This window comes from Schistocerca nitens, chromosome 5, assembly GCF_023898315.1.
Source record: "Schistocerca nitens isolate TAMUIC-IGC-003100 chromosome 5, iqSchNite1.1, whole genome shotgun sequence".
Lineage (NCBI taxonomy): Eukaryota > Metazoa > Arthropoda > Insecta > Orthoptera > Acrididae > Schistocerca > Schistocerca nitens.
The window spans coordinates 381,915,509-381,930,527 of record NC_064618.1 but is presented as its reverse complement, the minus strand read 5'-3'; the positions used below and the strand labels follow the sequence as shown (position 1 = coordinate 381,930,527).

The window sequence follows — 15,019 nt, the reverse complement described above, 5'->3', positions numbered from 1 at the left end:
GTAGCGATGAAGCGGACATTTTCCCTTACAACCATTTCATGAGTGTACCATGCATATCAGGAATCCGGTAAAACATCAAATCTAAGACATCGCTGCGGCCGGAAAAAGATCCTGCAAGAACAAGACCAACGACAACTGAAGAGAACCGTTCAACGTGACAGAAGTGCAACCCTTTTGTAAATTGCCGCAGATTTCAATGCAGGGCCATCAACAAGTGTCAGCGTGCGAACTATTCAACGAAACGTAGTCGATATGGGCTTTCGGAGGCGAACGTCCACTTGTGTACCATTGATGACTGCAAGGCACAAAAATTTACGCCTCGCCTGGGCTCGTCAACACCGACATTGGACTGTTGATGACTGGATACTTGTTTCCAGGTCGGAGGAATCTCGTTTCGAATTGTATCGAGTGGATGGACGTGTATCCATGGACCCTGCGTGGCAGCAGGGGATTGTTGAAGCTAGTGGAGGCTCTGAAATGGTGGACGTATGCAGTTGGAGTGATATGGGACCTCTGATACGTCTAGATGCGACTCTGACAGGTGACACATATGTAAGCATCTTGTCTGATCACTTGCATCCATTTGTGTCCATTGTGCATTCCGGCGGACTTGGGCAATTCCAGCAAGACAATAAGACACCCCCCACGCCCAGAATTGATATAGAATGGCTCTAGGAACATTCTTCGGAATTTAAACACTTCCACCTGCCACCAAACTCCTCAAACATAAACATTATTGAGCTTATCTGGGATACCTTGCAACGTGCTGTTCAGAAGAAATATCCACCTCCTTGTACTCTTGCGGATTTGTGGACAGCCTTGTAGGATTCATGGTGTCATTTCTCACCATCACTACTTCAGACATTAGTCGAGTCCATGCCATGGCGAGTTGCGGCACTTCTGCGTACTCGCGGGTGTCCTACACGATATTAGTCAGGTGTACCACTTCCTTTGGCTCTTCAGTGTATCAATCGAAAGAGAGAGAAGGAGAGGGACAGAGGGGAGTGAGGGGGATCTCGCAAGCATAAAACCAATTACAGGTAACATAGATGCCCGACAGATTCATTGGAAGAATCCTTAGGAAGTGTCGTCACCCCACGAAGAAGGTAGCCTACAAATTATTCGTTGAATCTATACATGACTATTACTCGTCAATCTAATATCATCTTTTCCTGATATCTTTATCCGTTTCCGAGATACAGAAGTTCAAAGTTACCCTGATTGTACACGTAAAATATGCACATAAAACCCGGTGTGAGGCGAAGAAGTAGTTTATATAGTGATGCAGAACGGAGAAGTAGGCTGTAAATTGTCTCTTTTATCATCAGAAGCGTTCTGCGGTTCTGTGTGTATTAAAGCATATGACTTTTTTTGTGCATTTGAAACCCGGTCTGGAGTGTAAAATTAGTTTTGCATTATTTCAATCCAACTTAAGTAAATCAACAAAATTTTACTGACGCATAAAGTTCTTCTCATATGAGTTACGTGACCTGCTGTGGCAGGGAAGATAAGAAAACCAGCGGAAAAATGCTCGTATAAGAGCACAAAAAAGGCGAATATGCCCCTGTTTCAAAGACTGAATGAAACTGCCTCATTTTTTCTCAACACCTTTAAAAAGAGCACAAAAAAGGCGAATATGCCCCTGTTTCAAAGACTGAATGAAACTGCCTCATTTTTTCTCAACACCTTTAAAAATTTTCTCAAAAATTTTAGCCTGGGAACATATTCGCACTTTTTCATACTGACAGACAAAGGGGTAGTGGCAGTGGTAAAAAATGAGTATTAGTGGAAGGTAGTAGACAGTGGTTGCTATACAGAAAGAGCGAAGGAGACGGTGACAGTGTGAGAGAAAACGAGGGGCACAGTGGTAGTGGAATATAGTTGATAATGACAGAACAGTGCTAGAGAAAAAGCGAAGGAGACAGCGTCAGAGGGAGAGTAATAAAAAGAAGGAGAAAGTGTAAGTGGGTGAGAGCCAGTGATAATGAAAGATAATCTATGACACTGACAACGAGGAAGGAAGAGAAGAGACAGCAGCATTTGGAAGGACTGAATTAGGTAGTAGCATTAAAAAAAAGAGGGAGACAGTGACAGTAAGAGGAAACAGTAGCAGTAGGACAGGACGAAGGAGAATATGGCTGTGAGACAGGAAACAGAGAGACACAAAGAGAAAACGATACTGAGTTGGGCTGAATGACTGAGTGAGAAAACGGGCAAGTGAGTGTGGATGCGTGTGAGTAACTTACACAGACGTGTGAATGTGAGCGAGGTGCAGTTAGGGGAGCTTGTAGGAGTAAGAGGTGAGCTGCACGCTAAAAAGAGCGCGACTATGGTCGCATGCCAGAATTTTTGTGAAAAATTTTAGAGGTGTTAGGGAAGGTAGAACGAGACAGCTGGTACCCCACGTTTCTCACAGCTTTTTAAACAGGAGCTTATCCGCCTTTTTTGTGCTCCGATAGGAGCATTTTGCCGCTGAGGGAAGAATGGCGCTTTTCTTTACTGGTTCATCTGATAAACGCGAAAGCGTCACGGAGATGCTCAACCAAATTCCAGTGGCAGACACTCAAGAGAGGCGTCGTGCACCATTGTGTGGTTTAATGTTAAAATTTCGAGAGAGTACTTCTCTAGAAGAGTCCACTGATATATTGGAACCTTCCACGTATATCTCGTGGAAAGACCCCGAAGGTAAAATGGGACAGGCATGAGCATATGCGAAGGCTTCCCAACGAACGTTCTTCCTGCGGACCTTTGCCGAGTGGAACAGGATAGGGGGCAGTGTCATTGGTACAAAAAAGTACCGTGCATATCAACCCGTAATGTGGCTTCCGTAGTACACATGCAAATGTAGATGAGCGGCATCTAAAATTAAACTAAGCGATAAATCTGTTGCATGACTACTTGCATGTCGTATTAATTTTCCAACGACGCGAACGTCCACGGATACTGAGTAGTACATATTATCCGAAAGATATTTTACATGTACGATATTAACACAATGCCTTGAGGTACGCCCGGTGCAACTTTTCCTTCAGTTAACGGATATCCATTGACAACAATATTGAAGATTCTGGTTGGGTTAATCACTATTTGCTAAGTTTGATTAATGCACATAAAATACCGGAAACCTGCTAAGTGTCGTGACTGTTGATAATCGGAATTCCTGTTGCTATATTGTTTAAACCCTGAAATATCTACGTCGCTCAACTAATTGTTCGTTGCGCAATCGATATAATTGATCGGTATTGCACGCTTCATGGAAAATGAAGAGATGAGCTTTCGTGCGTGGGTAAATATTTTTATTAAATTGTGTTTGTTACTGAAAGAGTGAAATTAGGCTTGACAGCAGAAGCGTTACGAAATTGACGCTTTCCGGACTCCGGACTATAGCGTTCTTCTTAACAAATTTTCATTGGAAATAATATTTTTGTGACAGGTCATCACATTTCGATCAGTGAGATTGTTGTTGTGACATGAATAGTAAGGATTTTATTTCAAAAAGTCATAAATAAATTTTCATTGAAAATATGCTTTCTTGACAGACTAAATTTAGGTTAGAGAGGTGGTTCAAAATGGCTCCGAGCACTATGGGACTTAACTTCTGTGGTCATCAGTCCCCTAGAACTCAGAACTACTTAAACCTAACTAACCTAAGGACATCACACACATCCATGCCCGAGGCGGGATTCGAACCTGCGATCGTAGCAGTCGCGCGGTTCCAGACTGAGCGCCTTAACCGCGTAGAGAGGTGGTTGTCGTGGTACGCATAGCGAACATCTTATCTCCATAGGTAATGACCTAAACTGTAAAATATAACTTTTCAAGCCAGAAATATCACACCTTTTGCACCTATTACTATTGAGCTGGGAGGGAATGGATTTTCGTGATAAATCCAACTTCCTTCCCAGCCTCCGAGGACATATTCTATGGAAGAGTGACTAGGTAGGAGACTGGGGAAAGCGAGGGGGGGGGGGGGAGAATAACCTGCACACTGTGGCCTGCTGCTGACTGGATGTAGCCACTACCTCATGACGTCCTCCTCAGACGGTGACGAAACGTTGGGTTTATCTAGAAAACCTGTAAGACTTAATAAACTGGAAAATTTTAGTAATTGTGGTATCTAGAATCAAGCTCTGGATATTTGAATGTGCGACTGATCAACAACATTCGGGGAAAGTCGTCGTTCTATGGCTGAAACGAAATGTGGATTCACTTGTACATCCCAGAGACAAACCTGCATTGTAAAAAATACGTTGTTGGAAGCGAAAGGTCATTAAAAAAATTGAAGAAGTAAATTTGTCGTTTGTGATGGGTGGAGAGATGGCGACTTCTTAGACATCTTTAAGACCATAAAAAAAAAAAAAACCAGTGACCAGCTCCTAGTAAGCAATGTTATCAGGCCGCATGTGTAGACAACTGAAATATCATTGCAGCACGACAATTGGGCTTTGCACAGATCAGTCGTCGGGATTGCAAAACAACACCACCTGTGCTTCAAAGGAGGTCCTTACTAGCACTAACTTCACACTTTACACTATTGGAAAATTTGGAAGGAATAATTTTCATTGTAACGTGTTATTTGTTCTTGCAAACGATTAATAAGCCGAAGTTGGAGAGCAAATTTCTTCGTAGTGGGAAAAAGAGCATATGATGACTGGACCAGCCGAACTAACTTCGACGGACATCACGATGTATTTTTACCGTACTAGTCCGCACGATTAAATTAAATTTCTACCAGTGTAAAAGCGTCCACCACCAGTAAAAATTTGAAACAACTTTTTCGAGCAATAGGCCGCATAAGTTTATAAAGTAAAACCGATATTAAAACTGACTTTTCATCTAACTTTGCAACGGACCACCATAACGTTTGTAGGGAAGAAATTTTCGATGTGAGAGTTTTCTGTGCTGTAAATGAGTATTACGCTACTGTTCGAAGCAACTTCCTTTGTCGAAGGAGTAAAAATTGAATTTTTAAGAAAATTGGACTAAATGAATTGACATCGACGGAGATGAACTTGCAAAATAGATTCACTGTATTGTTTCAGATCTACTAAAATTATCAAACCGGCTTCGTAAGTAAAATTCCAGTTATACGTATATGAATGCGAAATGTGTTCCATGAGCCGTGTCAAGTTCAGTAAACATCTTTAGGAAAATCCCTCGCGTCAAAAATGGCTCTGAGCACTATGGGACTCAACTGCTGAGGTCATTAGTCCCCTAGAACTTAGAACTAGTTAAACCTAACTAACCTAAGGACATCACAAACATCCATGCCCGAGGCAGGATTCGAACCTGCGACCGTAGCGGTCTTGCGGTTCCAGACTGCAGCGCCTTTAACCACACGGCCACTTCGGCCGGCTTCCCTCGCGTCATTTTGAAACTATAACCATTATAACCATTATTAAAACCGTGGTTCGACCTATTTCAGAGTAAAAACAATCTTGGTTGTGAAGTTATTTAATTTAAACGACGCGTTTCACCCTTTGGGGCATCATCAGATGATACAAAGTACCTGGATACGAAACCCATCCTTCATAAAGACGCACAAAATGGAAAATGGACGAAACAGCGACATTTTCGATTTTGTATAGCTTTATGACGGATAGGTTTCATATCCGGCTACTTCTACACAATCTGATGGTGCCCAAAAAGTGTGAAATGCGTCATTGACATTACATAACCTCGCAACCAAGACTCTTTTCATTCTAACATAGGTCGAAATTCGGTTTTAATAATGGTTACAGTTTTAAATGACGTGGCATATTCCAATACAAGTTTATTCAGTCGCTGCCCGCTTTTATTCTGAAATAATTCGAAACTGCTTGATGTAGCTCCCTGCCACAATAAAATGGAAATTTTTTGAAGCGGAGCTCTTCAGGGAGACTAAACTGATCCAGTTTCACTAAAGATGTAAATGTATTTGAATAAAATTCTTTGGGGCATTAGGGTGAGTTATTTTGAAACAGAAACCAGTACTAATAGCGGCGTTTCGACCGTCTTTACAGCGATCCTCCTTAGGGAGACTAAACTGATTTAATTTTAGTAAAGTATGTAAATGAATTTGATTTCTTTAGATATGAGGCAGAGTCGTTTCGAAACAAAAAACCACTAACCAGCTAGACATTGGACCGTATTTGCAGCGGTCTTCTTCAGGAGCACTAAACTGAGTCAGTTTTATTAAACTGTGTAAATGAATTGCACTAGAATTGTCACGGGCATGAGGACGAGTCATTTTGGAAGGAAAACCGCTATTAAAGCATAAGTTTCGACCACCTTTGCAGCGGTCATCTCTAGGGAGACTAAAGTGAGTGAGCTAAAGTAAACAATATAAATGTATTTCCCTAAAATCCCTTAGTCCATTAGGCTGCGTCATTTTGATATTGATACCGCTATTAATACCGACGTTTCTACCGTTTTTGCCGCTGTCATTTTCAGGGAGACCAAATGGAATGTAGTCGCCAAGAAGAGAAACTCTGGAAAGACAGTCGAAATATCGGTTCTAGTTTTAAAATGACGCCTACTGAGGCCAAAAAGAATGTTATTCAAATATATTGCTGACGTTTATTAAAACTGGCTCGGTTTCTGGCAGTTGCCCATCTGACTGACAGTGAGACGACAGCAAAACGATTTGGAAACGAGTCGACTACGTCAGGCGCGCTACTGACGCTAGTGGAGTACCTGTAGCCGCGCGGTGACGGGCGGACCCTCCTTCAGCGCCCACTGGCCGCCGGCGGAGCGGTACAGCCACAGGCCCAGCAGACCCTTGCCCGAGGCGCTCATGGCGGACTGGCGGACGCTGCACTGGCGCCGCCGGCGCGCAGCGCGGCTGCCTTTAAAGGCCGGCCGCGCCGCCCCCGCAACCGCCGCCGCCCGCCGCCCGCCGCCCGCCGCCTGCCACCCTCGCTCCCCTCATCCCCCCGGCCCTCGCTACTCACCCCCACTACGGGCGCCACGCGGCCGCTTTGTTCTCGCGGATTGCAAGTGTGCTGCTTCTCATCTCCCGCCGCTTCACTCAATGGATGGACGGGCCCTCGGTTCGATAGCTAATTCATTCACTTCCTTGCAGCCTCCTGCCACTTCTGGTAAGCGCAAAAGTACCAACGACGGCCGCTATCTTTGACTGCCAATGCGGAGACGGCGCCCGAAATACTTCTCAACTTCTTGATTTTAATTACCTTTTTCGTGCTCTAAACCACGACTGCATTAAAGTTTCGTCATTTTTCCTGCGGTAATACGTACATTTATCAATGGCGCTTATTAAAAGTGTGTCCACCCCTGGTAGCTGAGTGGTCAGCGCGACGGAATCTCATACCTAACGGCCCCGGTTCGATTCCCGGCTGGGTCGGAGATTAACTCCGTTCAGGGACTGGGTGTGGTATTGTCCTTACTATCATCATTTCATCCCCATCGACACGCAAGTCGCCGAAGTGGCGTCAACTCTAAAGACTTGCACCAGGCGAACGGTCTACCCGACGGGAGGCCCTATCCACACGGCATTTATTAAAAGTGTAACATAATGTAGGATAGCAACGCATAAAATTTTGATTATTGTGTATGCACAGTATAATACGATTAAATCCGTTAAGTGCGAAATTCAGTACACAGAGCTGATGCCTCTCAGCAACATTGGCTTTAATCTGGCTAGGCACCGAGCCGAACTGAGCTAGAATAATCCAGTGTAAAAACTAAAAGTTACACCACGAAGGAACTACCAGAATGGGATGGAAATCGGCACATGTACATGAGCAGACAATCAATGCCGGCCGGGGTGGCCGAGCGGTTCTAGGCGCTACAGTCTGGAACCGCGCGAACTCTACGGTCGCAGGTTCGAATCCTGCCTCGGGCATGGATGTATATGATGTCCTTAGGTTAGTTAGGTTTAAGTAGTTCTAAGTTCTAGGGGACTGATGACCTCAGAAGTTAAGTCCCATAGTGCTCAGAGCCATTAGAACCATTTTGAAGACAATCAATGGTTACAATTTAAGAAAAATTCTATGATTTATTGAAGACAAAGAGCTTCACAAATTAGTCAATGGCGCGTTGGTCCACCTCTGCCCCTTGTACAACCTGTTTTTCGGCTTGGTGCTGATTGATACACCTGAAGGATATCACGGCAAATTCTGTCCAGTTAGCGCGTTAGATCGTCAAATTCCCGAGATGACCATAATGCTCCAAATATTCTCAGTTGGGGAGAGATCCGGGGACCTTTGTGACCATGAATACAGGGTTTAGCGAGGACAAAGACAAGCAGATGAAACTTTTATTTATTTATTCGACTCCAAAGAACACTAAAATACAGTACAATAAAAACTACAATCAATTATTAACTACAGATAATTGGACTCTTTGAGCCCATTGTTCAACAACCACAATGGCACTGTTATTAGCTGCAAACAAGTGTTCTCTCAGGTTACAGCAGACCAACGAATGTTCAGCGTCCTGCCTTGCCCCACATTCATAATATTCATCATCATCCACTTCAAGTTAGTCTTGCACCTTGTCACCCCCGTTCTCAACCTGTTGATGTTCCTGCTCCCCTGACGGAGATGGTAGCCTAATGGCAGCCTCTCTTTTGCTGTCGATAATCCGCCAGCAGACTTTGATCTTCACAGCTCAGTTCGGCGGACTTCTGATGAACTTGGAATTGGAGCAGCTGTAAGTAGGAAGCTTGTTCTGGCTTTCACTCGTGATAGATAGGTGTTGAGTTTTGAACAAAACATGCCCTGGATCTGTTTCTTGCCTCTTATTTTCCTTCTCTGCTGCCACTCCCATGAATGGAAATATCTTGTTGGCTGGTATTGTGCGGCCTCTCCCTTGAACAGCCACATCGACTTGGGCAGCATGTGCAGAATTCCTCCACCACATTGGTGTGCGTATTACGCAGCAGAGAAACACAGAGCAAATGCGGATATGGTAGACTGCTGGGACCATATGGTGTTTGTTCCTTGTTAATAACTTATGTCTGCTTTCATACATTGTTTGAGGGTTAAGGCGCGATCCAACATTAAGCCGAGGTATTCGGAATGGGCACAGTGGTTATATTGCGTCCTTTCCAGGCGATGTTCAACTTTCGTTTTGCCTCCTTATTGCATAGGTGGAACGCACACTTGAGTTTTATCCGGGTTGGCTGTTGTCATAGTAGATGGCAAGTTCTTCGAGAGTAAGTGTTCGCTTGGATGCTGCTTCTTCAAATGTCGCTCCCTGAGCAGCAACAGCTGTGTCATCTTCGCAGTTGACAGGGTTAGCATTCAAGAGGAGCAGAGTTCAAAAGCCATCTGGTCATACAAATTTAGGTTTTCCATAGCTGCCCTAAATCGACTAAGACAAATGCCTAGATGGTTCCTTTGAAAAGGACTTGTCTAGCTCCACGTGCTATCATTGTCCTATCCGCCATTGTGCTCTGTCTCTCATGACCATTGATATATATGTTTCACAATATTGTAGCCAGCACACTTCCATGAGAAAGGCCATTCTTTCGCATTCTGTATCGACTCTTTTTGTCATTTAGAGTGACAAAAAATCGCCTGTTCTGCTGAAGACACTGAATAGTCTTCGTCAGTCCGTAGTTTTCTTAATCGTTGTGTACAGCTTCTTTGTTAGTTTCTTATGATTGACAGTGTCTTCATCGATCTTTCAGCTGATTATGACAACTCATGTAATTTGCTTTCTTTCATACCTTTCCTCAATGTGCTAGGTTAAATTAAGTATCTGATTACTACATGACTTCCCTGGTCTAAAACCTGACTGTCCTTTAATTATCTTCCTGTCGACAGACGCAGAAATGCGATTCAAAATCATTCGCTTCAGAACTTTAAACAGGCTGCACAGAAGTGATAGAAGTCTGAAGTCTTGGGGTTATTCGGTGCCTTACACGTCTAGAATTGAAAAACGGGTCAAATGGCTCTGAGCACTACGGGACTTAACATCTGAGGTTATCAGTCCCCTAGAACTTAGAACTACTTAAACCTAACTAACCTAAGGACATCACACACATCCATGCCCAAGGCAGGATTCGAACCTGTGACCGTAGCTGTTGCGCGGTTCCAGACTGAAGCGCCTAGAACCGCTCGGCCACAACGGCCGGCTCTAGAATTGCAGTCTAGAATCATAATTGAATATAAGACCAATAATGGAAAGAGAGAAAATATCTCATAAGTAGATTTACAGTCTACCATCTATAGCTTCAGCCATCTTACCGCAAGAGTGATTATTTTCAACAAACAATAAGGACATTGGTACTTTATACTTCCTATTTGAGGTATGAGCGGGAATAGTAGGAACATCAATAAGAATACTTATTCGTGCTGAACCTTAGCCTGGTTTAAGCAATGCCGCTACTGCTGTAAGAATAAGGAGACACACAGATTGGCGCTTATGGGTTGTGTTGACTCTTGTGGATAATAAATTGTATAAATATGGAAATAAATCATCCAAAAAGCATTGATCTTCGATTGTCCACTGCAAACGATATCCCCCTTGTAGAGAACCACCGTGCTAGGTAGCACAAGTGCTAAAACACTGGGCTAGCGTTCAAGAGGAGCAGAGTTCAAAAGTCGTCTGGTTATCCAAATTTAGGTTTTCCATAGCTGCCCTAAATAGGCTAAGACTAATTCCTAGACGGTTCCTCTGGGAAGGCCAGCTTCATGTGCTATTATTTCCTATCCGCTATTCTGCTCCGTCTCTAGTGACCACTTCGTTGGCAGCATGTTAAACCCTTATCTTCATTCCCCAATTGTGCATATTCCGTATACTTTACTTACTTTACTCGATCAGGCCCAGAGCACTGCGCGCAACTTCAAGGCTCCGCTTCCATGAGATAACATTTCAGTGGAGGACAGGTAACGATAGTGTGACAGCCCACACAGCTACACGTGCTCCCAATTTACATGAAATAAAGAATTCGTGGCGTCCAGCCGCACAGGGCACTGTGGTTATGCAATAGCGAAATTGAAAATCTGTACCTGACCGGGATTCGAACCCAAACTTACCGCTTCTCATGAGTGGTTCCTTAACGCTTCGGCCATCCGGACACGGTCCCTGACCGACTCAGACTTCCAACTTCCCACGCTGCCATTCATCATCCATGACCCATTAACCACCTACTCGCAAATTATTGATTCCCGTTGGATGTGACGATACTGGTGCATGGGCATTGAAACAAACCTCAAGAAGCCGTCGTGCTCTTACAGGATACCACTCGTGATGTCGCTGCTGGTGCATACATTTATATTAAGTAGAAAATGGGGAAACCAAGAGAAGGGATTGAGACCTGGTGGTAGACAAGGGAAGGCAGGATTCGGTTATGGTTGTGGACGGGGCCGTAATCAGTTACTATTGGTTGGCTTTTCTTTTAATCTCACACAATTTATTTAAAATCAACAACAAATTAATATAACAGCAATAATTTAAGAATCACGACTGAAGGCCTTAATGACAATAAATTAATAACTGATTAAACTTGCTGCAACTTACAATTACAGTTATTAAAATATTAAAGACAAGTGATCCAGGTCTTAGGTTCGCTGCAAAAATACAACTGTCAAATTAAAATTTTAAGGCAAGTAACGACACCATGGCTGAAGGCCTTAATGGCAATAATTTAAGAATTGTTTCACGGCTGAAAGCCTTAATGGCAATAAATTAAGAACTCTTTAACTTGCTGCAACGTACGAACAACAGTTATTAAAATATTGAAAACAAATCACCAGGGTCTTAAAGGTTAACTGCTATAATACAATTGCCACATTCGAATTTTAAGACAAGTAGCGACAGTTACGGCTGAATTCCTTTAACGCCAAGAACGGCAATTATTAAAAAATTTTCACAAACATACTGTCAAACAGCAAGGCAACAGCAAAAGTTAATTTAAAAGACAGGCAACTGATCATCAAGCAGGTGATACAAAATAACAGTAAACTTAGTAGCAACCGTTTAGACTTGCTGTGACGCTAAGAATGGCAATTATATTAAAAAAATTAGAAACATACAATAATACAGCAAATATAATAACAAGGTAAATTCAAAAGGACAAGCAAGTGATCACCAAACAGGTGAGACAAATGATGGTAACTTGGTAATACAATAATAAAATAATAACACAATAATAAAACACAAGGGCTAGTCACAGACGGTGCTCCAGGAATCGACCTCTGAGTAGGTCAGGTCAAAAACACTTTCACGAGCAATTAGAAAGGCAGCCAAGAGTTGCATTCACTTCACAAGATGGTAACTCAGACTAGTGGCAGTCTAACGAATGACTAACGATAATATGCTGAAGCTACCTAACGTCCGATAACCAATGCAACGAGGGTGGCCGAGCGGTTCTAGGCGCTACAGTCTGGAACCGCGCGACCGCTACGGTCGCAGGTTCGAATCCTGCCTCGGGCATGGATGTGTGTGATGTGCTTAGGTTAGTTAGGTTTAAGTAGTTCTAAGTTCTAGGGGACTGATGACCTCAGAAGTTAAGTCACATAGTGCTCAGAGCCATTTTTGAACCAATGCAACGATGGAACACCACACCAAAGCCGGAACCGGCGGTCAGCACTACGTTCTCAGAATGTTGTGTTTAGAGCGTCCAAAAGGAGAAAGGAACCACTACTACCAGAATAGAAGAAACACCAACCGACCTACAAATCAAGGAAACTGTCAAAACTACACGCCTTATCGGACAGCAGCGGCAAGGCGAGGAAACGTACACAGCCGTTACATAGACTAACCTCCAGGGCAAGTCAAATAAATGGTTCAAATGGCTCTGAGCACTATGGGACTTAACATCAGTGGTCATCAGTCCCCTAGAACTTAGAACTACTTACACCTAACTAACCTAAGGACAGCACACACATCCATGCCCGAGGCAGGATTCGAACCTGCGACCGTAGCGGTCACGCGGTTCCAGACTGAAGCGCCTAGAACCGCACGGCCACACCGACCGGCTCAGGGCAAGTCACTGGGGCGTTAGCGGCCACCAGGCAGGAAAAATACCGCTGGTTGAAATTAACAAATATTAACACACAGAATACAGCAATTAGTAACAAGAGGTCGAGGAAAGCTAATTAGATCCGCCTTCCCCAAGCACTCCATTCACAGCTCTTTGTCTCGACGACACTGCGGCCAGTAACACGAAGCCAAGTTACCGGAGAATCGCGAGATCTCACAATGGTGGAGGTTTCACTGCTAGGATTAAAATCCACTCAACTTAAAGCTTATTGGATACGGTTGGCGACTAGGTCGTGTACCCTCGCGACCACAGCCCTTCCATCCGGCAGTGCATGCGAGCTGCCAGAAGTCCCGGCGTGTTCTCGCACTGCCCTCTTGGCTCCTCCGGAGTCCCCAACCGAACTGCTCACTCCCCCGAACCGGAAGAACAACGACATCAACCGAAAGATAGGGCCACAGTGACTGCATATCGATAACGCCGCTGCTGTCACTAGCAGACAGGAAACGATTGCGAAACCAAGTGGCGCCAGTCAACACATGAAGAATACAAACAACCGTAGCCTTGTCAACTAAACGATACAGTCTGGCCTCCAACAGAGGACGGAAACCTACAACAGCACCAACGCGAGCCGCAGCACGGCTCAGGGATGGGTGGTAATTCGTGGCTTCTAGCCGCACATGACACTGTGGTAATGCAATTATGTAAGCTGACATTTCCGACAGAATGGACACCACTCCTATATACGCATTTCCGTAAGAGTGCGAGGGCTCGTTGACATCTGTTTCAGGGCGGATGCACTAATATCGTACGAGCTCCTACCTGAATAATAATTTGCGAGTGGGAGTTAATGGACTAGGGACGCTGCACTGCAGCGTGCGGTAAATTGGAAATTTGAGCCGGTCAGGGATCGTGTCCGAATGGCCGAAGCGGTTAAGGCAACCGCTGATGAGATGCAGTAAATCCAGGTCCGTGATGCGTTCCGGCACAAATTTTCAATTTCTCTGTTGAATTACCACAGGCCATGGATTCCGGGTTCGTGATGCGGCCCGGTACCAATTTTAAAACATCACTATTGAATTAACACAGGTCACGGATTCCCATCCATCCCCATTCTCTACCTCATATAAATGCATGCACCAGCCGCGTCGGACAGGCCCACTGCAGCTGAGGAAGAGGCATGCGGGATGCCGTATTTTAGGAAAGCCAGGAAACAGATTTGGTGTAAATAACATAACATCTTGAATATCTTAATTTTAATGCCGACTGTTTCAATTGCATTCTGGTCAAAGATTATAAACAATCGAATTTCGGCATTTTGGTAAGAAAAAATATATAAACATTCTAGCTTAATGTGAAGGGTGATGGTTTTATAACGTTGCAGTTTTATAACGTTGCAGTTTAGGAAAGTGCTGTATAGAACAATTATGTGGATATTTTCCGACATTTTCAAAAATGGTTCAAATGGCTCTGAGCACTATGGGACTTAACTTCTGAGCTCATCAGTCTCCTAGAACTTAGAACTACTTAAACCTAACTAACCTAAGGACATCACACACATCCATGCCCAAGGCAGGATTTGAACCTGTGACCGTAACGGTCGCGCGGCTCCAGACTGTAGCGCCTAGAACCGCTCGGTCACTCCATCCGGCCCGACATTTTCGGTTTCGTTTTTCTTTAACTAGTTTATCAATATTAGGACTAATGTTTGGGATATTTGTGATCGAAGACTGCACGTTAGGTTGTGATCTGACACGGTGCTTCAAGATGTTGACTTCGCTAATTTCATAATAGAAAAGAATTTTTCTCACACAATGTCGAACCGAATATACAGAATATCCGTGCAGCAAGTGCATACAACCTGGGAAATCTGGTTTGGGGAATATTCTTGTAAAAATCAGCCAAGGGTTTCTTGTGGTTATATTTGTTCTTCAACAAATCATCACATTGTGAATTTAGCAGTTCCCTTGGGTAACTGACAGGAACGTTGTTGACAACCACGCAATACGGAGTTTTAAAGAGCTGAAAAGTAGCAGACCATGCTCCTACATCCAGACACATGGACTCAAAGTAGTTACGAAGATTTTG

The 15,019-nt window shown here is 43.9% G+C and overlaps 1 protein-coding gene across 1 annotated transcript in view; it reads right to left on the bottom strand.

Annotated features, from left to right (window-relative positions):
- The window catches only part of LOC126259312 (tryptophan 5-hydroxylase 1), a 279,275-nt gene extending 272,487 nt beyond the window's left edge, over positions 1–6,788 (bottom strand). Inside the window, exon 1 of the mRNA XM_049955989.1 lies at positions 6,676–6,788. Within this exon, the coding sequence (XP_049811946.1) occupies positions 6,676–6,777 (102 nt within the window). The 5' untranslated portion in view covers positions 6,778–6,788. The remainder of the gene's footprint in view (positions 1–6,675) is intronic.
- Positions 6,789–15,019: the final 8,231 nt, after the last annotated feature.